This window comes from Neolamprologus brichardi, chromosome 18, assembly GCF_056152115.1.
Source record: "Neolamprologus brichardi isolate AB-2024 chromosome 18, ASM5615211v1, whole genome shotgun sequence".
Taxonomy (NCBI): Eukaryota; Metazoa; Chordata; class Actinopteri; order Cichliformes; family Cichlidae; genus Neolamprologus; species Neolamprologus brichardi.
In genome coordinates, this window is record NC_142121.1 from 25150085 (window position 1) to 25177682 (window position 27598).

At 42.7% G+C, this 27598-nt stretch overlaps 1 protein-coding gene across 1 annotated transcript in view; it reads right to left on the reverse strand.

The window, feature by feature from the left end:
• Window positions 1–8327: 8327 nt before the first annotated feature.
• Window positions 8328–27598, reverse strand: part of LOC102779146 (ephrin type-A receptor 4-like) — a 28858-nt gene continuing 9587 nt past the window's right edge. The window contains exons 6-19 of the mRNA XM_006786690.2: window positions 23556–23711; window positions 22429–22965; window positions 17837–17961; window positions 17533–17692; window positions 17332–17443; window positions 16489–16547; window positions 16174–16287; window positions 15889–16074; window positions 15755–15816; window positions 15353–15562; window positions 14863–15039; window positions 12401–12588; window positions 12015–12200; window positions 8328–9674 (exon numbers count right to left, since the gene is read on the reverse strand). Of these exons, the coding sequence (XP_006786753.1) occupies window positions 9557–9674; window positions 12015–12200; window positions 12401–12588; window positions 14863–15039; window positions 15353–15562; window positions 15755–15816; window positions 15889–16074; window positions 16174–16287; window positions 16489–16547; window positions 17332–17443; window positions 17533–17692; window positions 17837–17961; window positions 22429–22965; window positions 23556–23711 (2390 nt within the window). The 3' untranslated portion in view covers window positions 8328–9556. The remainder of the gene's footprint in view (window positions 9675–12014; window positions 12201–12400; window positions 12589–14862; window positions 15040–15352; window positions 15563–15754; window positions 15817–15888; window positions 16075–16173; window positions 16288–16488; window positions 16548–17331; window positions 17444–17532; window positions 17693–17836; window positions 17962–22428; window positions 22966–23555; window positions 23712–27598) is intronic.

Below are 27598 nucleotides of genomic sequence, written 5' to 3' on the forward strand. Positions count from 1 at the left end.
GCTTCCTGATTTTCAGCCAAAAGGATATTCTTTAACAAACCCAGAAGTGCAACTAACTCCATGTTTAAAGCCATGTTTTTGTAGCTACATTTCACAACTGTCCACTCAGGCAATCATCAAGATACTTTTTTCAAAAGAGGACAGCTGCAAGGATACACTTGCTCAACGTGTGTGTGATTGTGCCTGTTAAAAAAAACTGTCTGTTCAGGCTGTGTGTTGCAGCTTTCTCAAGTACTGCTCAGCTAGGTGTGTGATTGTAGTCATTTCTCAACAGAAACCAAAGACAAAAATACATTTTAGAAAATGAAAACATGTGCAGCTATCTTAGCGAGAAGCGATTTGAGTGCCCAGAGCGATGACATTTTGTGAAAGCTAGAACATTTTGGCTGGCTCAAATTTTTTCACACCTTAAGCAAATGCAGCCGCTTTAGAGTTAAGACCTGGTTTTAGAGCTAAAGTTAGAATAAGGTTTAAATTAAGGTTGCGGTGTGACTGGGCATTTTTTGTAATAGTTGAACTTGCAAGTAAAAAAAGCCTCTGTGTGTGTTTGTGGGTGTGTGTATATATACACATTTACTGGTCACTTCATTAGGTGCACTTGTTCCGTGCCTCATTAATACAAATATCTAATGAGCCAAGTCTGAGTAAAGTGAGAAACCACTGATCTACTGGGATTTTCCCACACAACCATCTCTAGGGTTTACAGAGAATGTTCTGAAAAAAACAGAAAATATCCAGTGAGCGGTGCTTCTCTGTGCCAAAAAGCTTTGCTGATGCCATAGGTCAGGGGCGAATGGCCAGATTGCTTTGAGCGGACAGGAAAGCAAGAGCAAGTTAAATAACCACTTGTTCCAACTAAAGTATGCAGAAAAGCATCTCAGTATCCACTACATGTCAAACCTTGAAGCACCTGGGCTACAGCAGCAGGAAAGTATACAGGGCACCATTCCAGTTAGGTAAGAACAGGAAGCTAAGGCATTGCTTGGCCTGACGAGTCTCAAGCTCATTCAGATGATAGGGTCAGAATTCAGCGTAAACAACACGAAAGCATGGATCCATCCTGCCTGGTATCAATGGTTCAGGCTGCTGATGGTGCTGTAATGGTTTAGGGAATATTTTCTTGGCATGCTTTGGGCCTCTTAGTGCCAACTGAGCATCATTTAAACAAAAAAATAAAAGATACATGCTGAATCTATCGAAACGCAGGTCAACATGATAGCATCATCGGACTATTGTCTGTTTGTTTTCCCAGTTTTATTTTCACATGTTGAGAACCTCTGCTTTGGGGTTACTTTGGTGAAAGTGACCAACTTTTAACCACCAAATGGAGTGAAGACCAGATGTACAGAGGGGCAGACAGCCTTTTTTAAAAAAAAAAAAAAATATATATATATATATATAAGTGAGAACAAATAACATTAAAAAAAATCTGTGTAGCCAAAGTTTGATAGAACAGTGAACAGTACTTTATTCCACTTTGCCATAGAGCACCATAACAGTCAAACATGTACTGGTAAAACATTACTAATCCAAACAGTAACACAAGCAGGCATGTTATCCAGTTTTAACGAATATGGCATGGGTACTGTTTACTGTGCACTGATCCAGTACATACACTGTACCACTGCTGTACATTCACCTGCAATGGAAAAAGAGTCCTCATTAAAATTCACTACATTTATCTTCTCTTCAAGTGATTATTTTACATCTTACAGCACTCTCACCCCCCACTGGTTGTGGCAGATGGCTGTACCTGCTTCTGCTTCAGGGTTGCTCTTGTTAAAAGGGAGTTTGTCCTTCCCACTGTCACCAAGTGCTATCTTGATTGGTGTGTTTTTCTTGAATCTTAAACCCCAGGTCTAAATTTTTGACCATTTGTAGAAATGTGTCTTCATTAGATAAAAAATGGGCTCGCTTGATGAGCGCTAAAACGAAAAAAAAAAAGATTCTTTAGTGAGAAATAGTTGCATCAGACCTGCATGATGTTTCCTAGCTTGGAGTTTGCATGTTCTCCTAATGTCCGCTTGAGGCTGTTTTGTAAGCTCCAAAGCCAATCACATGCATATTAGATGCACTGGAAACTGTATGACTATCTTTCCTTTCCAATCTATTTCTGCTCCTCCCCTTGCTTTCTGCTTGCATGCAGGCTGGGATAGACATCAGACACCTGTGACTTTGAAAAGTAATATTATCATGGTGATTATCACAAAAAGAAGAAACAAAGAGGTTGGGGAATGAAACATAGACCATAGACGAGGAGTAATAAACTAAAAATATTTCGAAATAATTCATGGATTTAAAGAAACACGGTGGAGCGGCAGCATCTGTACCTGGGGTGAATGGGCCATCACAAAGCTGAGCTTTCATCTGCAGGAAACATAAACAAATGGCTTTGTTCTTTCAAAGCAGAGAGGGGCGAAAGCCAGAACAAACAGGGTGAGTGTGCAGTGTGTGTGTGCGTCTGCACACGCACGTGAAAAGAAGAGAGAAGAAGAGGAGCAGAGAGAGAAAGCAGAGAAAGAGAGATCAAAGCAGGGGGTATGTTTTTGAATCTCTGTGTGGGAGGTGGAGCCTCACCTACCCAGAATGCCTTGCCTCACTCCTTGCAGCCCACTCAGGTTTTTAGGAGCATCACTTTTCTTTGCAGCCAGCAAATTATGATACTACCTCTTCATCAGTCATCTCCAGCTATTTTGAGAGAGTCTTGAAATGGTGACTTGATGTGAAGTCAGTCGCTGATCTGTGATGCATAACCTGTATCTCCCACTCACAGTTCAACACTGCTGACAATGGAGTGATGAAGTGCGCTGGATGAAAAGTCTACTAAAATCCCAGCTAGAGCCTTGGTTGAATCTTACCGTAGAAGATTCCCACTAAGTTGGATCAGAGCCCATCTCCCCCTTTTCCCAGTCTCATGGCAGGGATCGAAACATCTCTTTTTAACTTGGCGTGAGAAGCTGCTAACAGATGTCTGCGCGTCCACACGGAGGGAATGCTGTGCCCTCTCACACACACATGAAAAGCCTTGAAAGACTCTCCACTGCGTTGACAGTGTCTTAAGGCAGTGTTTATCTTTGGCAGGCTGAAGAAAACAAAGCCATCGATTTCTAATCCTAATCCCCTTCTACTGCTTCTCTCCTATTGATCATCTAGCCATCCTTAATGAGATGGATGAATAAAGGGATGGAGGGCTGATGAAGGACAAAACTTTCCCTGACAGCGTGCTGCCGTGCTTCGCCTCTGCCCATGTTTTCTTAATCTGTCTCTTTTGCTCGTGGGGTTCTCGTCAATTTAACGTGGTTTGCGATGGAACATAAAACAAATCCAGCTTGGTACTTTTGTGGAGCTTTATCAGAACTAGAAGCCTGCAGAGCTGTCAAGGTTTTGCCTGTATGTGCACTGCACACATAGAGGCACAAAGATGCATGCAGAGCGAGATTGGATTGACCACTTATCACTTATTACATTTCTCCTCTGCCCTGCTTAAACAGAGTCAGACAAGCATTCCCCCAACTACCTGATCTTAAATCAGATATTGCTGAAGCTCTGGACTGGATGCTTGACTAGTCCTGTATGTTTCTGTGTGCCAGCTCTCATTGGTTATTTCTCTCTAGAGGTGCATGGGTAGCAGATAAAGGAGAGTGACGTGGATTTGTTCCATACTTATCCCAAATAAGACAAATGTTATATGTTATGGTTATGTTATGTTAGGTTTCAGATTTATTTAAATTATTCAAACAATTTCCTCCTTCAGTTCAATTCAATTCAATTCAATTCAACTGGCACCAAATCACAACAACAGTAATCGCAGGGTGTTTTATATTGACAGGTAAAGATCCTACAATAATACAGAGAAGACCTCAGGAATTAGATGAGTCTCTATGAGCAAGCAGTTAGCGACAGCGGGAGGGGAAAACTCCCTTTTAACAGGAAGATACCTCAGCCAGAAAAAAGCTCAGTGAGACACTGTGGAAGTAATGTGAGGAAACAATGATTTGGTCTCCAGCTGAATTTCTAAGTTTGTTGAGTCGAGTTGAGCACAGAGGAGGGAACATTATGCTTTGGGCTGTTTTTCTGCTAAGGGTACAGGATGATTTCAACATGTTGAGGAGACAATGAATCTGTCCGTGTGCCGCACTGTCAAACCTGGACTAGAACCTCCTTCCCTTAAACACACTGTAGATCATTTGTGACTGAGTCTTCCAGCATTGCAATAGTCCAAAACATCCTGCCAAGGAAACAAAGGAGCAGATAAGGAAGAAGCACACTAAGGTCATGGAGTGGCCTAGCCAGTCCCCAGAACTTAGGCTACGTACACGGGTATTTTTGAAAACGGAGATTTTCCGTTTTCATTTTAAAAAATAATCCCGTCCACACGTAAAATCAGAAATGAAGGAAAACGCTGCTAGGAACGTGCCAAAGCAACAGGTGGCAATATATTCCTAACCGTGCAGAAATGTTGGCCAATCAGAAGTCTAGAAGCCTCAGTGGGAAAAAGTAAACAAAGCTGGGGCATAGAAGCAGAACCGAGTATGTGTGGAGGGAAAGTAACTGTGTGTGTATATGTAAGCATTTAAACACTGCAGAGAGTACAATTAACAGTAACAGTATTGTAGAAATTCATTTCACCGAAACAATAACGTGGCGCACAGTGTGACGTCAAAAAATGCGCACACCTTTGACGCTGCGTTTTCTCCGTTTTTCTTGTCCACACGTAAATGCAAAAACTGAGTTTTCAAAAATATCCAACCTGCCGGAGTTTTTAAAAATCTCCGTTTTCAGTGACCAAAAAGGCCGTTTACGTGTGGACGAAAGGTGCAAATGCAATCAAAAATACCTGGGTACGTGTGGACGTAGCCCAAGTCCTATAGAAAATCTGCAGAGGGAGCTGAAACTTCAAGTTGCCTAGCAGCCTAGCAGCAGCCAAGAAATCTTAAGGATTTAGAGAATTTATGAGGAACTCCTGAGATTTATGCAAACCCAGTGATCGTCTACAAGAAACACCTCTCTGCTATGGGTAAGAACAAGGATTTCTCCAGAAAGTCATGTTTTGCTTGTTGATGAAATACTTATTTCACTCAGTAACATGCAAATCAATATGTAACTTTTACGTAATATATTTTTTATTGACTTTAGCATAGCTACTAGTCTCTGAGGGGCTATTTTGAAGATATTAAAGGCTTTTTGAAAAACTATAATAAACAGAATTTTGCTCCATAGGTTCGGTCCCCAATAAAGTAAGTTACTACCAAAAGCAACAACGGTATTACAGTCAAATCCATCTAAGACCCCAATTCACTGTATATGTTTCTATACACTCACAAAGGTTTATTGCACCAAGGGTTGAATCCTTGACCTCCTGCCAATCCTGGAGGCATCATTTATAAGAAGGGTAAACATATAGGCTAACCTAACACACCATGATCCTTGTAAGAAATATTGTTCCATGACCCAATAACGCCTTTATTTGAACAGACACAATGTCAACACTGAATCAGGTTGTAAAGAACCCAAGAAAGAGCACCACAGGATATTGATGGTGGAGATCCTGCGATGGTATTTGTGTTGATTGTCCGAACCTGTAGGATTAATCTTAATCACCGTGGTATTCCCTTTCTATTGGGTGAGGTCCATGGACGACACCCACACACATTCCTTAGGATTTACTTCTGAGCTCACAGACATCCTGGATTAATCCTAAAGTGTCTACTATCTTCATTAAAAAGGCATAAAATCTAATTTTAAAAAAGACACAAAGGGCTAATCGAATCATTGCACTGCAACTGACAAGAGTTTCCATCTAAGCAAAACTGAATCTTGTCTTACAAAAAGGTTGCTTTGCTTGCAGAACTTCAGAGAAAATCAGGTGGTTTTGGATATTTAATGCATGTCTCTGCAAAAATGGCACCCTGGGGATCGTTTTCCCTAAGTGTGTGATAATGGCTGCAACAGAAGTTATTAATAGCAGGCTAATGTGTGTCAGATGCTACCTGTCCAGCAGCAGCAGCAGGGGAGAGAGAGAGCCAGGACACGAGTGACTGGCCAGCATAATGAGAGGGACATGGGCTGCCAACTTAGGCAGCTGCTTCTCCAGTGGTACTGAATGCTGCGAGTTTGTGTGTCTGGATGTGAGTGTGTACATAAATTTGTCTCCGCTCATTTCTTTTTTTTCTCTGATTTTTATATATATATAACGCTCAACAGCAGCAGATAGAAATACAGCCGCATTCACGCATACGCTTGGCACGCTCACGGCCTCACATGCACATGTGCACACAGAGGCAACCTCATCGGGCTTACCGTGGGAATGCTTGTGGCACTATGTCAGTTACTGAGGTGATGCTTTTAATCCTGAAACAAATCTAGACTTTGTGTTGTGCGTCTCCAGCTGTGTGTGAGCGAGTGTGCCCGTGTACAAAGCACGATCTCGCTCCCATTAGATTACGGCTGGCTGCACAGCAAAGATACCCCACTGCCACTCCCACATGGAAGAGCGGGTAGGATTAGCCGGCTCTGTACCCACCCTAATCTAGGGACAAAAACCCACAATCGCCTCCCACTGAGACACGTAGACAGAAAGATTCAATTTGATCTGCCCTTCTCGATATAACAAGAGTGTCTTTTAGGGTTAAAATATCTACTGCTCACTCTACCAGCAGTCAATGTGGATTCAGCACTAAACTGTGTCCTTTTCATCCCCGTGATTGATCAATTTGACGACAACTCGGAACGCCTACAGGCAGAGCTTTATCGTAATAAATGCAATGAAAATGTAACCTTAAAGTGGTGCATGAAATATCTTTGCTAAAAAAAACTTTGGCATAGACTCAAAGGGGAATCTTTTCAAGGGTTTAGAGCGATTAGAGCTAAATAAGCTAACGCTAACGTATTGATGGTTCACATCTTAGTGTTTTGACATGCTAACAGTTTGTTCTTGACACTGAACACAACACAAGAAAAGTTAATTGGTCAAAGCCAGAGAGGGAAACATGCTGACACTGGAGCAAAAACCAAAAGATAACATCGTCTTTGAATTGCAAATGTTTGCATTAAATTTCATTACTGTCCATTCAACAGCTGCTGACATTTCACAAACCAAGAAGACTCAAACTCCTGAACCTATGACTAATAAACACCTGCCCTACTAGCGGTAAAGTTTGGACTTTACTGATGCTAATTTAACATGACCTTTCCACAGTGGCGATGAAACTGTCTGAAAAGATGCGCTAAAGGTTAAAATGTGTTGATGTGCCATGCGAAAGCCCCTTAAAAGTAGGGTGCTACGCTTTAAAAGTAGCGTTTGACATAGAAAAACAACATCCGGCTAATAACGCGACGGTTTCAAATTAAAAGCAACACAGTGAAGCGAGGAACAAGTCGGACTGTGTTGTTTTAGCAATGATGTCGTAAGAGTGGACTGCAATGACTGAAGCTGAGATACAGTGTTTTCATTACTTATAAAAAAGTGAGATAAGGGAGAGAAACGGGAACGACTGATGAGAGAGGCTCTTTCCCGTGCCTTTGCCTGATGGCGCCGTTATAGGAAATATCAGGTAATCACCAAATTCAGCAGGATTCAAATTTGCACACTAAGTGACGACAAAACCAACAGAGTCACCTGCAGAGCACATCTACCAGCTTAGTCATACACGCTACATCCATACAGCCAAGTTTGAAACAGTGGATAGTGAGTTTATTCATCCTTTGAAGAGTTTTTCTTAATAAGACAGCTGCTACTCTGTTTCTTTTTTTTCCAGGTAGAGTTCAGTGCATTGATGCATCATTCCAAAAGGCTACCTGCTAAATGTGGTGTCAGTGTCTCATTATTTGACGAAAGCTGCCCGTTTCATTGCTCCGAGCCAACACAACTCTTTCCTTCTGTCTCTCTCTTCCTCTTTCTGTCTCTTACTCAGAGGCTTCCGCCTCATTAACCACCATCAGCATTTTGCTTGCTGTGTGTGATTTGGACGTACTGAGAGGGAGGCAGGGGGTCGTGTGTGTGTATTCGCTTCTTGGTGCGCAGGCAACTCTCATTAGGACGGAAAAACATTGACATTTTTTGCCAGAATGAAACCCAATCATATCTTCGCCTTTTTTATATATATATCAAAGGGTTCCTCCAATCAACTCGCTGGTGTGTGTTTGTGTGTGTCGCAGTATACACATATATATGCAGTGTATATTTCTGTGGCGGTGTAGCGGGAGACAGATGTTTGCTGATTTGACATGTTTGCACTGCAGGCTCAGCCCAATTTAGTGAGAAAAAAACTGAAGAAGAAAGAAAGAAACCAAATTTTTTTTTAAAAAGCACGAGGCCACACAGATGCTCTTGGTGACAGCCCACTCTTAATTTTCTCTTCTTTTAATTTAAGTTTGTTTTCTCCTCACAGCTTTTCCTTTCTCCCACTCTGTCTCCTTCTTTTCTCTTCTTCTGTGTCTCTTTTCTCTTTCGTACCCACTCAAACGCAACACTGTGTGCGATAACACCAGCAGACTTTCAGCTGGGTGTTCTTCTGGAGTTGTTTTCCTTGTTACAGGCACCTCTGACTAAGTCTCGACTTTCACAGAGGACACTTTCTTCTGCCAAAACGGAGAAATTATAAACATAAAGAGCCCAGAGAGTGCATTACAGTGAACTTTAACTATATTACAGTTCCAAACTTCTGTTCAAACACAATTAAAAGCCTACATACACTGATGGTTTGGCATTTATTGCAATGCAATATGGCACTCATTACAACGTTTCTCAGTGTTTCTATTTTACTATGCACAAACTAGATTTTTTTTTAAAAAAAAGCTCATAAATAAACAAACTGCTTCATGTATCTATTTCTTAGCATCAAACAAGTGACAAGTACACGGACACCGATGGACAACATCCTAATCTAAATGTCTACTTCAACAGAATCAAAAGTTCATACAGTTTAAAATAAAAACATGAATATAAAAAAAGAAAAACACAAGCGAAATCATACAATTGGTTAGCATCATCCTCCTGTATGAAACTAGTAAGAGCTCGTAATGATACATTCTTTCTGGCTTCTCCTGCTCCCTCTTTAACGTTGCATATTAAGGTTATTCAATGATAGCTGACATCTTGACGAGGGAGAATTCATGTAGGATGCACTCACGCTACGCACGCCGCACAAACACACGCACAAACACAGACACACGAGCAAACAAAATACATTTTGTTCAAGTCGAGCACAAAAGCAGCCAAAGGGACAAACTAGGTTGGAAGCCATTCTGCTTATGCACATGTCAGCCTTCAGAAAACAGATGAGAAAAGAGGAGAAGAAGTGAAACTGGATAAGAGGATGAGGCTTCAGTCTAAGCTGCCGGTAGCTCAACGCTATCGGCGACCACGTCCAGATCACGGTTTATAGAAAACTCCACAGGATGGAAGTTCACAAAAAGTGCTGCTTTTCAATCTTCCTTTCTTCCGTCTCGCTTTGCGTTTCTACTTTACGCCGCTCCTTTATATTTCCACTGGTGAAAAGTCCCTCTAAAGTGCACAGATGAGGTAAATGAAACAGGTTTGTATCCGTTCGCCAGCTCAAACTGGAACCATAGTGTGCTGCATGTGTTGCATTTGAGAGAATATTTCTTGCTGCACACTAGCAATTAGTATGTCCTGATGTGACGGTGTGATTATTCCAAGTCTGTCCATCTCCCTGTGGGTGCACAGACAGAGATAAATGTTCAGACACACAAAGGCACAATATGCAGTATTTAAGGGATAAGGCTGGCTGTTATTTTCTTTTGATCACGAGCCTACTTATTCTAAATTGACCGACACTTTGACTTTCACCACACATAAACATTTGGAGATATTTAGGGTTTCGCATCTGCTCAACTATGCATTTAAATCACTGGGTAATAACAGGCCAGCGGTCTATCAATTAAACTACAGCCGTAATATGAAGAGTTTAATATACTTCATGCCTTTGCACCGCAAACACCATTGTCTCCCAGCACTAAAAGAGTAAAGCAACAAAACGAAGCAACGTAATCAAGAAACCACAAGCTAATTAAAAAAAAGACTGTATATAAAAGATGGCCACTGCAGCTAATGTGATGTCTAATGTGAATTGGTCTGTGGGTTCCCATCTTCAGGGCTTGAAATATTGAAATGATCGCCAACTTGCTTTAAGAAAAAAAAAAAAAGCAGACATGATGAGTGAGGAGTGGGTGTGGCTTAGAAGTCGAGGACACTGCATGCTTACATGTCAATGCAACACATTCTCACTCCCAAAGCGTAACATTTTACGCTAGGTGACAAATCGTCAGTTTAATATGCTTCCTGCCACCCAACACGTCCTTATATTACGAGGTCAGAAAAATGAGGAAACATGAGAACCTTTTGGAATGAATCTACTCATATATGTTCGTTTTACTTCAATCACTTTGGAAAACACTAGCTAATGCCATTAAAGTGCTGGTTAAAGTTCGGGATAAGGTTAGAGTTAGGGCTCGAATACATGGCTGGAACGTGTATTACCGTGTAGCATAAGAACGCAGTAGGTCACCTTTTGCGTTACTCAGGAACGCCTCGGGACTTGACAAATCATCACTATATTATGCCTCGGGAGTGAGAACTGGCTGGTCAATGATTTCTCAGTTGGAGTGTAGCAACGTACAAAACATTTCTGCCTTTTACATTTAAATGGGACTAAAATTTACAAAATAAACATTACTCTTTGTTAAAAAAAAGTCTTCATACTAGTGGTTCAGTTTACAGGTTTGTAAATCTAGAAAAAACACTTGGACCTTTGCTTTTTTGCAACTGGAGTGATTGAACCCTGCTGACTATTAGAAAGAATCCAGCATTTCAGAGCTAAACCTGAAGTGAAGAAGCAGAGGACAATGGATGGATGGATGGATGGATGTGTCACAGTCCCATGTTTTTGAGAAGTTTGTGACATTTTTAGTTTTTAACTTCCTTTGGTTTTGGGTTGTTTTGATTTTGTGTTCTGGTTCTTGAGTTAATCGATTACCTTTATAATCCCCCCAGCATTTCCCTCTTCCTTCTCTCTTCCTAGTAGCTCGTGCCTTACACGAGTTGTGTATCGTCGTCTTTCTACTTTTATCAGTGTTATTTGTCATTTGGTTAATCCCTAGTTAACATTGAAGGTTAGTTTTTATTTCTTTTGCTTCCATCTTTGTGATTCTCTATTTATTCCTGCTTTGTTTCACCTGGGATTCATTATTTCCACCTCTATCGTGCTCCCTCATGTGTCTTGCTGTGTAATTAGCTCACAGCGTATTTATAGTCATTGTCTTCTTCTCCGTTATGACGCATTTTTATCATCTCAGCTGTTTCTGCTCGGTTCTAGTTTTACGCTTAATTTTTACCTTTTAGACTCTCTGCCAACAAAGGCTTTTTTGCTTTTTACCTCCCCTGCCTCTGTGCCTCACGCTGGGTTTGTCTCATCACCATTCATCACAGAAGGTTGCATCCTTCTTTTATATACAGTCTACAAATGCAAAACAGGTCTGTTTTAATGCCATTAAGAGTGAGTGTGAGCTAAAGTCGCTGCTAATGAGAACACCCAATTAACACAAAAAGACGCATTTGTAAGATTATGAGGTGACACTAGCTTTTTAAATGATGTAATGTTATAGTCGTGAGTAGCTTTTATCACTCACTTTTATGTTATTATGTTTCTGGTTAAACTAAACAAGGCTTACAAACAGAAGGTACTTTAAAAAGACTGTAATATGGATCATCACTGATGTTTTTCAGTTAATAAGCATTGAAATCATTAAAGTGTTAAATATTACAGGACAGAATGAAAGCTGCGATTATACAGAATAAATAAACTTCTTACACCCTGTTTCAGCTTTTCATGACACTGAATTTTGATTCAGAAATACGAGTGGGTTTCTGTTGCTAGTTTTAACTCGATTATGCCCAATGCTTAAAAAAAAAAATCACAGATTCCATTTTTAAGACATTTTTAATGCCAGAGTGGCTCCTATTTCAATCCATTTTCACATGAAGGTACACTTACTGGTGTGTGAGAGCCAGAAGACTGTCAAGGCTGGTGTAACCCGCTGCTGCAAGGGTGTCTCTGTACCTCTCCAACCCAATGGACTGCAGCCACTCACACAGCGACCACTCGGGCACACACATCTCCGGTATGACCGACACACACACCTCTGAACCCACCCCTGACTCCAGTATTGTGCCTGTGGGTCTATATGTGCAGAAAAAAACAGCAGGTTGGTGGTGGCAAGGGACTGAAATAGGAGTGTGAAATCATAACTGAAGAAAAAAAATCATAAAGATGCGGGAGTGGGTGTGAGTACAATATGAATGTGGATATGTGTGGATGTGCATGTAATTGCTACTTTGCTTGTGGAAATTTCTGTCTTTGCTTTCGTGCACTGTAAGTACCTTTCCCCTCCTGTCCGGCGCAAAGTCCCAGGGTTGCGTATGAGTTTATCCAACATGTTGAGGATCTGGCTGAACGTGGGTCTCTCTGCTCGATCCCTCTCCCAACAGTCCAACATGAGCTGGTGCAGCACCACAGGGCAGTCCATGGGCGCAGGCAGTCGGTAGCCCTCTTCTATTGCTTTGATCACCTAAAAAAGGTTTCACATTGTTATCAGAAAACCCAAAACCCAAGATGTTCCAAAAATTAGGTCACATGTGAAAATTGTTAAACGCGGACCAAACACAAGAAAATGTGAAACTGCACCTGTGTATGTTTAAATGGCCATTTGAAGCTATAAGATGAGCTTTCCTGATTACTTAGCAGCTGACTTGGTTAGCATGGGTAATTATCCTCATGCAGAGCACAGTTCATGTGTTGCTTTTTAAGAAGCATAAAATGTCCATTTACTAATTGTCCTTCTTTTCAAAGCAGTAGCATCAGCTGCTTATCTGTTAGCTTTTATGGTAACAGCCTGTCATGTAAATTCTAGCCAAATAACCCGGGTTACGCTCTCACTGAATGGGCGCTACACTAATCTACCTAATGACAATGTGTAATGTTCACCATGTTCATCATCTTAAATTTGGATGATAGCTTTCAAACATTTAGTGACCAACTTTGACCCGCTCTTGCTTTTCTGCAGCGCCAGAAAAAATAAGGATGACAAATATTATTATGATTCATTCTCTGTGAACCACAAATATCTGGGTAAAATATTATGGCAACCCATCTAAAACTTGTACAGTCACTTAGCTAAAAAAAAATGCTGTGGTGTATACTTACTGTCAGAAAACACTTTTTTTTTTAGACTTTTAAATAAATCTGTGGTTTTTGTAAGGAAATGATGAAAATCGTGCGACTACCGTTTAAACTTCACGAATAGCAAAGCAAATTCTTCTCCCTGAAGATTTATTACTCGCTTGTTGTTTTCCAAACGGTTCCCAAAGTCGTCTCACCACTAACTGCGATTGATTTTAATTTCCTGCAGATGTGTGCAGCTCTGCATTTTCCTGTGTGCAGTGCAGATATCAAGCAGCACATGTCTGCAACACACTCTGTAAACCTTTGCGATACTAAAATGCTACTCAGTCAAAACCTGTCTTGGTATAAAAAGTATAGCCAGGATATTCATAAAGAAAGAAAACAAAGTTCACTTGTTTCTGTTAGTGAAGTAAGTTTATAATATAAATCTATGCACTACAAAAAATAAGCTAATAACGTGCATAGTGCACCTCTGCTTGTGCAAATTTCCCCTTTTAATACTTGGACAAAATAAAAAATTAACTAAATGTCCAAACAGTGCTGCAGATGAAATCCATCACATTGCAGACATGTCCACACGTCATCTTAGTTATTTCAACTACTCCAAATGAACTCTGTAACACCATTTTTCTTCATATGTCGATAAAGGTTTCGAACAGATCAAGTAATATTTTACATCCATTTCCCCTTCTAATACTGGCTTACAACACCGAAAGCACATTTGCAGCGCATGATGATATATAATTTAATCACTTCATCTCTTTACCCTCTCCGGTGTAATTAGCGTATGAATTCTTGAGCTATGTCCAAAAAGCTTGTTCTATGAGGTCACAGTGACGTTTATCCAGAAAATCAGTTTAATCTAATCAGCCCGTCCTTAAATCCAAGTAAACATATGTAATGAAATCCTTTCCCGCCATAGTGACCTTCACCTTTGAACGTTTGCGCCAGACTTGAAAAAAATTCCCCTGAAGGCATTCCTGAGATATCATGTTAACAAGTAAGAGAGAGACTAATGATGGATGGAAAAGCAGAAAACAAAGTGCCTCCAGCTGCGTCTGTCGCTGGTGCAGAGTCCTAAAAACACAATTACTGCCTGGCTTGGCTGAGGAATGACTCTAAGCAGCCAATTCATATAAGTCGCAATATTTATCTCCAATAAAACGTCCCCTGATTGCTTTCAACTTACCCAAGGATCTCAAACCCAAATTTTGCACATTTTACAAACAGCACAGAGGTCAAAGACACAGCTCAGAGAGAAGTCCACAGAGGACAGTTTATTTTTGTCTGAAATATGCAAAAGAAGTGGGGTGTGTTATGTAGATGGGGTTAATTTAAGTCCCATTTCCTGGGTGAACATTAGCAAAAGTTTAATTTGACTTCTAGAGAAAGTCACAGCTCACAACTTGTTTGTGAAAATTCTAATTAATGTTAATGCTTGTGGCTCAGAAGCTGTAGTATATGTGTATATGTCATTTTAGCTTCAGAGCTGATCACATGTCCAAAAACACAGCTTTGTGTTACATCACATAAGCTATTGTTTTTACTTTCACTCTTTCTTCGAGGATAAAGATCATTCACACACATCAAGAATTCCAGCATTCTTTTTCTTTTTTTCCACAAGGCATCGCATGGATTCAATAATATTAAAATTACTCACATCTTGGTTGTTCATGTCCCAGTAGGGTCTCTCTCCATATGAAACCACCTCCCACATAACGATTCCATAACTCCACACATCGCTGGCTGTGGTGAACTTCCTGTAGGCTATAGCTTCTGGAGCAGTCCATCTGATGGGGATTTTCCCCCCAGGAGAAAGATAAGTCCCAGTGGCCTCCTATAACAGCAGTAAAAGTCACACTGGTTAATTGAATAATTTATGTTTTTTATGATTTCATTTAATCAGTCGGGGGCGAAAAAACCTCCTCACTGCTAATGTTTATTGCTCTAAGCTTCGCTCTTTCAGCGGCGTCTATTCATTTGACGAATTCTACAGCTTTTTGGCCGCCTTTAACAACAAATGTGTGAACTGAAGATGCGATAGCACATATATATAGCCTAGAAATATGTAAGTGATGAAGAATAATGAATTTGCAATCATTAAAAGCAAAGCATTGTTTTAACATGAGGAAAATAACAGTGTGTCTTACCCTTGTAGTGTAGGCGGCCTCTGGGTCGTCCTCCAGAACTCGGCTCAGGCCAAAGTCGGACACCTTACACACCAGGTTGCTGTTCACCAGGATGTTTCGTGCTGCCAGGTCTCTGTGCACGTAGTTCATATCTGACAGGTACTTCATACCTGAGGCGATGCCGCGCAGCATGCCAACCAGCTGGATCACTGTAAACTGGCCGTCATGTTTCTGAAATGGTACAATTGCAGAGACAGGAAGGCAAGTTAACACAGACACCCACAGCTAGCAGTACAGTCATGACTGACTGCATTTCATCTGTGATTTAAATCGTTTTCACCACATTTTTTTAAATACCACTCAGAACCAAAATTTATATTCGTTTCATAACAGGAGATGACAGCATAATAAAAGGGCCCATACCCGAAGAAATGCATCCAGAGATCCATTTTCCATATATTCTGTGATGATCATCAATGGTTTACCTGAAGAGGTAAAGAGTTTTATAAATATCAGGCAAAATCTCCACACCGAGTTCTAACCTGAGCACTACTCACATCTCGTGACGACACCCTCCAGCCTGATGATGTTCGGGTGGTCAAACTGTCCCATGATGGATGCCTCAGACAGGAAGTCCCGCCTCTGTTTGTCAGAGTACCCTGCCTTCAGACTCTTGATGGCCACATAGATCTCCCTCTTCCCCTGCACACGCAGCCGACCGCTGCACACCTCCCCAAACTCTCCTACACACACACAGAGATAGCAAAAACAGCAGCGTCAGCGCCAAGTAAGCATGTGTGTGTGGGTTTGTGAGTGTGCGCGAGCACCGATGCCAGGCTTACCCATGCCAATAACCTTCTCAATGTGAATACTGCTGACATCAATCTCTTTGGCAAACTCGTGGATGGCCTGATCGGGGTCTTCATAGGTGAACGGGTCCACATAGATTTTCACTCCTGCAAAGGTAGGAGAGGCGAGGAGAGGAGACGAGATGAAAGAGGAGAAGGAGGGATGCAGAGGAGGGTGAGAAACTGTTGTATAACTGCATATGTTATGTAAATATCTTTTGGCGGTATGCGTATAAGATGTGCAGGTGGATCTGAAGGAATAGTTGGAGAAACAGCATCCACGAGACCTTACGTGCACATATGCAGTACCTGGGTTAAGATGTTTCTCTTCCTCCGAGTCCTGCTTTGTTTTACTGTACTTGCTTCTCCTGATGAGACATAAATGAGGGACAGACAATGAAGATAAGTGAGCCCGTAGCCATCTTCTTTATTTATTGGGTCTTTTGTGCTGTCATTTTTAGTCATTTGACCTGACAAAAGGCCATGTGTGTCACACTGCTTTTAACTTTGTGTGCTTTCTCTTCTAGCACGGCTGTGCCTTTTGCTGGATTTTCAAGGATTTGCCGCAACAGAAAGCAGTGACAATGAGGAAGGCAGAGCAACGGGCTGCAGGAAAGCATAGAACGACCAGATCAAAGCATTTAAGCGAGAGAGGGAGGAGGCACAACGCCTCAGGTAGCGCAAGATAAAAGGTGTTTTCCATTAAACAAAGAGACTGTCAAAAACACCTTTGTGTCTGAGCAGGTGTGTGCGTGAATGTGTGTGTGTGGGCATCTGCGCATGCTGGTGAGCGTGCACGCCAGCGGAAGCTGACACACATGCTATGTTGCTGAAGAGACTGTAATGACAAGTCAGGGACAAAGGGATTATCACTGTCTCCACTTTAATCCCTTTTAAAAGCTTCAGGTAACACACACACATTATTTAGGCCCACAATAGCAGGGGAACTGTGGCTGTTGTTTGTGTGCGCTGAAGCAGTTTGGTCAGAAGCAGTAGTTAACAGAAAGGCTGCACTCGTGTTGACGTCAGCTTTGCACTGATGAGAACTTTCTAGCCGGCCTAACAAGTCTATAGGTGTGTATGGCTACTGGATCTTTTGTGTTTGTATGTCTGTGTTGCTGTGTGTTTGTCTGTGTGTGTGTATATATATACCTGCGACTAATGATGAAGACAGCTGCAGATATCAGCAGTAAAATTCCAACCCCGCTGACAGACAGCAGCAGGAAGGCAGAGTTGACTCCTTCTCCAATCAGAGGGAAGGGATCTAAGGAGGAAGGACACAGAAGTCACCAACCAAAAAGTGATAGCTGCTTCTTTTAAAACTCCCACTACTGAACGGCGCTGTTTGAATACCTGAATTTGTGGAGAATTCGAAGGGAGTGCTGAACTCTCCATATCCAGCAGCTGTGCGAGCGCGCACATGAAACACGTAAACAGTGAGGGGGTTGAGACCCGTGACATCGACACTCCGAGAGAAGGTCCTCATTATGCGGTACGACCTCTCTCTCTGATCCTGATTAGCCGGGACAAAAAGAAGGGTATCTATTCAGTGTCTGAATGCAAATCCATCCTCACCATCAGTGCAATGCGAACAGCGAGCCGGCATATTGACATTCCAAACAGCTGCCTGAGCTGAATTAACCTGCGGGCAGCTCACCTTTTCATAGAACTTGACCTCGTACTCCAGGATGACCCCGTTGGGTCGATCCGGCTGTTGCCACGACAACGACAAACTGTGCCGGGTGACATCAGTGGCTTGGATAGACGACACTGGAGAGGGTGCTGAGAGGAGAGAAACATGATGAGAACTAATACAAAGACAATAGTCTAACCCAGTGTTTCTCAAATGGTACTCATACCCCTAGGGGCACTTCAGAGTACTGCAGGAGGTACTTTTTTTTTTCTAAATGGTAATTTAATGATATACAGTGGGGCAAAAAAGTATTTAGTCAGCCACCGATTGTGCAAGTTCCCCCACTTAAAATGATGACAGAGGTCAGTAATTTGCACCAGAGGTACACTTCAACTGTGAGAGACAGAATGTGAAAAAAAATTCCATGAATTCACATGGTAGGATTTTTAAAGAATTTATTCGTAAATCAGGGTGGAAAATAAGTATTTGGTCACCTCAAACAAGGAAAATCCCTGGCTCTCACAGACCTGTAACGTCTTCTGTAAGAAGCTTTTCTGTCCCCCACTCGTTACCTGTATGAATGGCACCTGTTTGGCCTCATCACCTGTATAAAAGACACCTGTCCACAGCCTCAACCAGTCAGACTCCAAACTCCGCCATGGCCAAGACCAAAGAGCTTTCGAAGGACACCAGGAAAAGAATTGTAGACCTGCACCAGACTGGGAAGAGTGAATCTACAATAGGCAAGCAGCTTGGTGTGAAAAAATCAACTGTGGGAGCAATCATCAGAAAATGGAAGACATACAAGACCACTGATAATCTCCCTCGATCTGGGGCTCCACGCAAGATCTCATCCCGTGGGGTCAAAATGATCATGAGAACGGTGAGCAAAGATCCCAGAACCACACGGGGGGACCTGGTGAATGACCTGCAGAGAGCTGGGACCAAAGTAACAAAGGTCACCATCAGTAACACACTACAACGGCAGGGAATCAAATCCCGCAGTGCCAGACGTGTTCCGCTACTGAAGCCAGTGCATGTCCAGGCCCGTCTGAAGTTTGCCAGAGAGCACATGGATGATACAGCAGAGGATTGGGAGAATGTCATGTGGTCAGATGAAACCAAAGTAGAACTTTTTGGTATAAACTCAACTCGTCGTGTTTGGAGGAAGAAGAATACTGAGTTGCATCCCAAGAACACCATACCTACTGTGAAGCATGGGGGGGGAAACATCATGCTATGGGGCTGTTTTTCTGCCAAGGGGACAGGACGACTGATCCGTGTTAAGGACAGAATGAATGGGGCCAAGTATCGTGAGATTTTGAGCCAAAACCTCCTTCCATCAGTGAGAACTTTGAAGATGAAACGAGGCTGGGTCTTCCAACATGACAATGATCCAAAACACACCGCCCGGGCAACAAAGGAGTGGCTCCGTAAGAAGCATTTGAAAGTCCTGGAGTGGCCTAGCCAGTCTCCAGACCTCAACCCCATAGAAAATCTGTGGCGGGAGTTGAAAGTCCGTGTTGCTCGGCGACAGCCCCAAAACATCACTGCTCTTGAGAAGATCTGCATGGAGGAATGGGCCAAAATACCAGCTACTGTGTGTGCAAACCTGGTAAAGACCTATAGTAAACGTTTGACCTCTGTTATTGCCAACAAAGGTTATGTTACAAAGTATTGAGTTGTATTTTTGTTATTGACCAAATACTTATTTTCCACCCTGATTTACGAATAAATTCTTTACAAATCCTACCATGTGAATTCATGGATTTTTTTTTTTCACATTCTGTCTCTCACAGTTGAAGTGTACCTCTGGTGCAAATTACTGACCTCTGTCATCATTTTAAGTGGGGGAACTTGCACAATCGGTGGCTGACTAAATACTTTTTTGCCCCACTGTATGAGCCAAACATATTTTTACCAACAATTATTTCAATAACAAAAGCTCGCTGAACTACATTTCATTTTCCATATTCCTATTTTCATCCAACTGCCGCAATACCTCACAGAAGGAAAAAGCACCAAATACAATCCCATCTACTGTGAGCACAGAACCACATCCAGATATTTAATGATAGACAAAAATTGTGAAAATGGTACGGAGTTTCAAGCGTAGCACAAGTACAGACACCACAGAAAAAGAGGTGATCCATATATTTGTGCTAAGCTTTCCTTTGTGTAATGACTCTGATCAAAACAAAGCAAAGACACCGACTGTGCCTGGAAAAGAGTTTGATCGCTGCAGTTGCCTCTCTGGCACAGAACATGACAAAAATCCTCAGTGATGCACGAGTCCCTGTTTGTTACTAAATCTGAGGTGCAACCCACAAGAAAGACTCGGTTCAGTGAAATTGCGGCTCTGTCTTTGGTGGATTTCCACCACTTTTGCAATCGGTAAATGCAAAATGTAACGGTTTGTATTTTTATTAACTGACACTGACACTTTTACATCATATTGGCCTTGAAATATTTTAAATAGTTTACATTATTTAAAGAAAGCTTGAGGAGCATCAATATAACATATATGCAGAATGACAAACTGAATATGCTCTAATGCTGTCAGGATCTGACGGCGCCCTGACCGGTCGACCTGCCAGTGTGTGTATATTTGTGTGCGTGTGTATGTGTGTCTCTCCTATCGCCCTGTCTTCCCCTCCGGCTCCGCTGTGATGTGTTAGGAGGTAACCTAGCAACAGGCTACCTCCGACCCGGAAGTGCTGTCGCCCGGAGATGCCTCACCTGCAGTCAATTCGCCAGCTGCTGCCAATCAACTATCATCTTCAGCAGGGCTACTTAATGGTGTGGCTGAGCGACAGACAGCGCTGGAGTATTGCACTAAGCCTGGTAGTGTTTTCGAGTCGCTAACGTTATTGAAGTACTGTCTGATCTTCGTACTCATTTTGCTGTCGTGTGTGTGTTCACCCAGGGATTGACGGAGGATTTACGGACACAAAGGAAGCACTTGGAGGAGAGACGGGCGCTCACTACCACGCACGGGCTTACACGGAAGGAGGGACGCACTATCACCATTGTTGCACATTTGAACTGTTGTCACCTTGCTGCACTGTAAATAAATGCACTGTCATTATTTCTGAGCTCCGCGCCTGAGTCCACTCTTTAACAACTGTGACAAATGCTGATTCTAAGGTGAACCATATGATAGTTTGGCGTCACTGAACGCAGTTCAGAATGGCTGTTTATCAACAGTCCCATTGACCCAGTGCACCCGAGAACTGACCTACATCTCGTTCCTTCCTATTCCACAGAGACAAGCTTCATTCTGCACTCTCTCTCCCCTTAAATCCCTCCATATTTCCCTCCTTTTAACTCTCTCTTTGTCCTCCTTTGTGGCTGCTCATACGATATCGAGCCATATGGTAGTGCAGGTTGGGCTTGACAGATCCCAGGCACGCTCCCATGCTGTGCACACGCAGCTAAGTTATTTCCCCGGGGCACCTGGAACCAGGCAGGTGCGCTGCTTTCTAAATGCCACCATAAAGACTTACAGCAATGACAGTTGAGATGTAACAGCATCAAAAAAAGAAATAAATAAAAGCATACGCATGAAAACTAATGGAGAGCATGTGCGAGGAACGCCACACACCAGCTGACACCTTCACAACTAAAATGAAACACTTCATAAAATGTGAGTGACTTTTCAAATAGTTTTGCGGTTAAGCATTTTAGGGCAAAAAAAAAGAAGGAAAATCCCACCCTTTGGTACGCCGGCGCTGTTGAGTGTCGACACGATTCTGCTCAGTTATTTAAGTGTGGCGATTTACTTTTTATTGCATCCGCTTCCCCCTTTAACCAACTCTCTCTATTTGTTTTTAAGTCTGTGATTTACATTTTCCAGAATGCTTTCTGACATCCTCTTGAAAACACCCCTATAATTAATTCAGCTGTTGTTAGGTGTAGGAGGACAGAGTAATAACTATGGCAACTGTGACAGTGATAGTAAGAAAACAAGTTTCCGGCTGGAAGAGAGCAAGACACGGGCCTTGTCGTGTGTTTCTCCATTAACAACTTAACCAGTTTTCACACATGAAGCCTGAACAACGTGGAGACAATGAAGCCAGGATGACATTAAAAGTAGTAGTCTGCTTTTAGATGTGATCTCAGTACCGGGATACTCTGTTTAACCAAGGAGCTAAACAAAGTATTCCTAAGTAAAGCATGCAGGAGGCAGAGGGGCAGGAGACTGGCTGGCTCACTGTGAATCCTCCAGATCATTACCTGCTAAATTCTTGCAAGTAGCTAAATTAAAATATCCCATTGTGTGGTACATTTGCGTTCTCACATACAGCTCCACACATACAGAAAGGTTTTGGAAAAATTGCCATTGTTTTACAGCTTTAAAGTGCTTACAGCAGATGCTACTTTCAATACACACAGATGCAGTATACCTACATGCAGAGCATGTGCATATCTGCTTGTGCAATCTACAGTTTGGAGCTTTACTCATGCCACCTAACTTCCCGTGGGCCTCCTCACGCACTGAGTAGCGGCTTGTATTCTGCTGACCCACTTACGGACAACATCTATAAGCAGATTTTGTGTTACAGTCAACAATCTGACAAACAGATTTATCACAAACAAACACTTCTCTTTCTCACCAGCTTGGTTGGTGGTGACGCTCACAGACACGCTCTGTGCTGCCCCTGCACCACTGGCCTGGGAAACCCCATTGCGCGCATGGACAATGAAGGTGTAGTGCGTGTGGGCCCTGAGCTCGCTCACCACCACCCTGGTGGTCATGAGGCCAATCTGACCGGGAGAGAAGAGCACATCTGAGCCGCAGGGCGCGCAAAACTGAGAGCTGGAGACGGAGCCGCCGCCCGCGCCAGGCCGGGGAAAATCTCCAGGCCTGCTCTGGAAGACACCTCTGCCTAGATGAGAAGCTTCGGGTCCCACAATCCCCTGGTCTGACTGCATTCCCAGCCCACTGTGCTGAGCCTCAGGCTGAGAGATGCTGCGATTCCTAGGAACGGCTCTACCACCAGTGTGGCTGTGGCTCCCAGTCTGACAGATGAGACACTCCAGACTGTAGCTTGTGTCACTTCTTCCTCCCAAACGATGAGGGGGGGTCCATTCCAAGACCACTGAGGTCTCATTCACCACTGAAATGAGTTGCTGTGGGGCTGATGGTGGCTCTGAAAGAAGAGCGTAAGGGGTGGGGGGAGGGCATAAACATAAATGAAATCAACCATATACTGTGAATTCAAAATGTGGAAGTAAATGGAATGTGCGGGGCTTCTGGCACAGCCTAAAATGCAGACATCTGGCATTAGACTGAAAATCATACGGCTGTGAGGTGTTTTTGATGGGGTTGATGTTTTCGTCTGTGGCCTTTATTTTTTTGTATGTGCGCCTGAGAGATTGTGTGTATGTGTTTTTGCTTTTCCCAGGCCAAGAAAACCATGTGCTGTATATAGGCATAATTAAGTTAACCAAGGCCACCAAGTCTGTCACACAGAACCTACTCATAGACTTACACAGCGAGAAAGAAAGGGGGGGAGCATTTATTCACTTCCTGATGTCTTTAGTTATCACTCCCTAACAGAATGTAGATGGTGGCTTAGTCATAAGGAACGGGATTGTGAAACAGGAGTGGCATTCAGACACATTTGTGTGCCCCTCTGTTTGTTAGAGATATAGACTTTGGGTAAAGACGGCTGTGCTTATTGCTTTTGTTTGTGCAAATGCATACACGTATCGTTTGTGTCTGCGTGTGTACTCTTACGGGTACAGGCCATGGAGGGAGGGTCAGTATCAGCACGGAAGAATCCAGCATGGCAATCACAGATAGTTGCTCCATCTCTGAGTGAGTGGCTATGTGGAGGACACTTGGCACATCCTGGATCTGTAGACTTGGCCTTGTAGAAACCAGCACGACAGGCTGCAGAGACACAGAGAAAGAAAGATCCCATTTGAAACATCTGCATTAAAAAAACAATGATAAAAACAGGCCACACTGACTCAAACATGAACATTATTTTTTGGAGAGCACAAAAAACTGCATTCGCATTGCTCCAGGAGCACTGCTGTGCTGGTCCACTACTTCGTAACATAAAAACGCTGACCTCATGCATCACACCTTCCTTCCACCCTTGCTTTGTAAATGAGTATTTTCAGAGGTGAGAACATGTCTGAACCTCACTATTTTTGCTATGTGCTACAAAGAATAAAGGACAACTTCAGATGAAATTAAATTCATTTTTTAAAGTGTTCTTGAGGAATTATTCTCCAGGCTTTTTGAAGGTGTCTCAAGATTTCAACATTGGCAACTTTTTCATTCATTTTCAGTCCAGTCTTTCTACCTGACCATTTTCAGGGAAATAATCTTCTGTTTGCTAAGTCACTTAACACTGACCTATCATTCAAGAATAAAAGGCACCTAACTCAAGGGACAAACCAGCGTTGTGTCTAGACATAACAGACAACCTGGCAAAGCACCAATTTCATATTCTATCATTAGCACGTTGTTACTAGCAACCTAGATGCAAAAACACATTGTTTTTTCCCATTTCTTTAGTTGAATCTATGAAGACATTATCACAATTTGAGAGGCATAACATAGAATCTTTCCACCAACAAGGTGACTCCCAAAGAGCTGTTAGCTGAAAAAACCTGATATGGCTGGACTGAGGTTCGAATTTAAAATTGTGCTCTCCGATGCATCCATCAGAGTGTAAATGTTATATGGAAGCACTTAAGCATAAAAATGTATTTGTATAAACGAGGTATGTTGTGTAAAACAGAGGTTGCAGAAAGAGTAGAAAAGCACTATCTCTTAGTATTTACCATGTACCCAGCAAAATATAGAGAAATAAAGGCTGCTTAAGACTGAAGGGCTGTATATGTAAGCGGAGAAAATAATTGTGTTGTTTTAGTGTTAACCTGTCTGGGATTTATGCGGTTCGCTCTGATGTTGGCTCCGACTGTGCGCCCAGTCACACAGGTGGCATTATGCAGTTTTCTACATTTATTACATGCCAAACACATCTAGTTTAAAAATCAGTTTATGAATTCAATTCATAACTTCTAATGAATTTGAAATGAAATGTATAAATTCTTTATAGGCAGTGAAATACATTCTGAGCGTATTAGATTCCAAATATACACCCAATAATTTTTGGTGTGAAACGTTGTGCAAGATATCTTTACAAACATATTAATAATTAATGAGATTATAGGAGTTAAAGTCCACCCCGCTGCAGGCTGCAATTAGTGCTGTCAACATTTACTTCCAAGGTCCTAACCCTTGATACAGTTCTTTGTTTTTGCCTGTATTGAATGCTTAGAGAGACTTTGCAAAATTCAAACTGACAAGCGGAGTAGGTTTTTCCTTGGACAGCGTTTTGATCCGAAGACAAACAACTGCTAAGGAAAAATCTGGAGAGAGAAACAGATCCAGCGCGAGGGGGGAGGGGCACGTTGACTTCTTTTATCTTTAACTTTGATGAGCAAAGAAAGGAACACCTAAAAGAACACTTACTGATCAGCTCCCACTCACACGCAGAAACCAGAAACACTAGAACTGAATACATCAAAACTCCTCAGCGCCGGCAGCCCACACAAATATAATTGACATTTAAATATATGAAAGAGGAGAAACAGAGAAGGAGAGGGGCTGAGAGAGAGACAGAGGAAGAGTGGAGGGAGATACATCTTCTCTCTGTATACCAGGGAGTTCATGCATTGACAGAACAACAATACAATAAATGAGTGCATAATTATACTGCTTGACATCCACTGGTGAAGCAAAAGAGATGGCAAGGCATGGCTGCTTAGAGCAATTTCTTCTCTCTCTTTACTTTCAGAAGGAAATCCTTTATTTGTTTCCACTGCAATCATTTTTTCAACACCTTCTTTTTTCATCATCACACCCTATTCACTCTCCTTCCTCGATCCCACCGTCTTTCCCAATTCTCCGCTTTTTCCCCCCCCAGCCCTTTTCACATTTGCACAGGGAGATGAAGACATCCCAGTGAGAGTGGATAGGAATCTGGGAATGATGTGTGTGTGTGCGTGTTTGTGTTTAAGTGCGTTAGTATGCTTTATGACACTCTCGTCGGTAGATGAGAGGGAGGAAGTCTCCTCTGTAATCTACTCAGACCAACCATCCTGCCCCATCTGTGTGTGAGCCTCCACAGATTTGCTCTTTCACACACTCATTTGCCCTCCCTTTCACATTTCACAGTCTCCCTCCTTCGCTCCCCATGCACTTCCTCCTCGACCTCCACTTATCTGTCTTTCTCCGATAACTCTTCTCCATACATCGCTCTCCTCTCGCAGTATCAAGCCACGAGAAACCTTTGAAGCGTTGGCTGGCATTCTTTATACCCCCGTATCGATACCAGGGGTGCCGCGCACAAGTACACACAGCTGAAAACTACTCGGTCGAAACCTGTAAATTCATAAAACGCACTCACGGCTGATGAGAACGGCTTTCATGTGGCGAGTGACTCATCGTGTTGTGGCAGTTTAGACAATAAAGTGCAAGATAAAAATACAGTCATTCTCCAGCTGTTCTCCGCATTCCTTTATCAACAGTGTAGGTAAGACAGAGAAAATTATCTGAACCTCTGAGGAGGACTTAGAGGTTGATTACAAGGCTCAACAAGAATCTGCCAGGGGGGTAGCACACTGCTTTTTGTTTCTGTCCCATCTAATCCTCCATCCTCCTCACAAACAAAGACGACACACTGAAGGGGGGAGAGAAAGAAGCAAGCAAGTATTTGAAGCCATAAACTTCCTTCAGCGCCCTCTTATGTCTCTATTCTCTCTTTTCTCTGTAGCCTTTTGTGTCTCCTTTAGCACCGGTTACTGGAGGAGGGTGGGTTTTTGGTGACCTGGAATGAGAGCCCATGAGGGTGTCATTAACCCGACATTAACCCTACGCTACCGAAGGCCGCGCGAGAGCTTGATTTTGACCGGTAAAGTAGCAGCGATAGGGAAGCACACTTACTGATAAGGTGGAAATTTGAAAAAACAAAACAAAGACGCGTGTGTGTGTGTCTGTGGGCACATTAACATTCTGCCTGTTAGACAGGACGATAATTACAAAGCAATCAGCTGTTCGGCTGCTTGAGACAAGCGAGACAAAGTGACAGAGTGTAAAGGATTGGGAAGGTTGACTGGGAGAGGCAGCACGAGAAAAACACTGACAAGAAGCGAAAGATAAAGAGATGAAGAGAGGGGAGACGAAGTGAGAGGGAGAAGGGAGAGACATGCAGGAGAAGGTGCCCTTTGATTACTATCAGCATTGTCTTCATTTGCATATGCATTCTTCTGCTACCCAAAATGCAAATGCAGCTCATTCCAAATCCAACTAAAAGCCTCGTCGGCACACTGTATGCATGCGTGTGTGTGTGTGAGGGTGGGTGTGTGTGCGTTTGCGTGAATTCTCCTTGACCCCGTGTTAGCTGTCACCGTCCCTTGGTTCTTCCCAGCAGAGGGGTGGAGATGGAGGAAGTACCCCTCACTGCTCCGGTCTGACACCTGTCTGCGTGATGGATGGAGGGAGAGATGGATTGACGGATTGATAGACCGTCACGCGAGAAGGAGGGACGCTGTTAATCGCAGGGGTCATGCCCCATTTTAATTAACGCCCAAGGAAATGCTGGGGGAAACGCTGGAGGTGAGGCTGAAGATAGGATCGGATCCTTATCTTTTTCAAGTGTAGGACTTCCTAGAATGGACCGCCTGGCTCCAAAATCAAAAGTTCCCCTGTAGCCAATTTTAGCTTGTATTTTACAGGGTCAATGGAGTCTTGCATTTAAA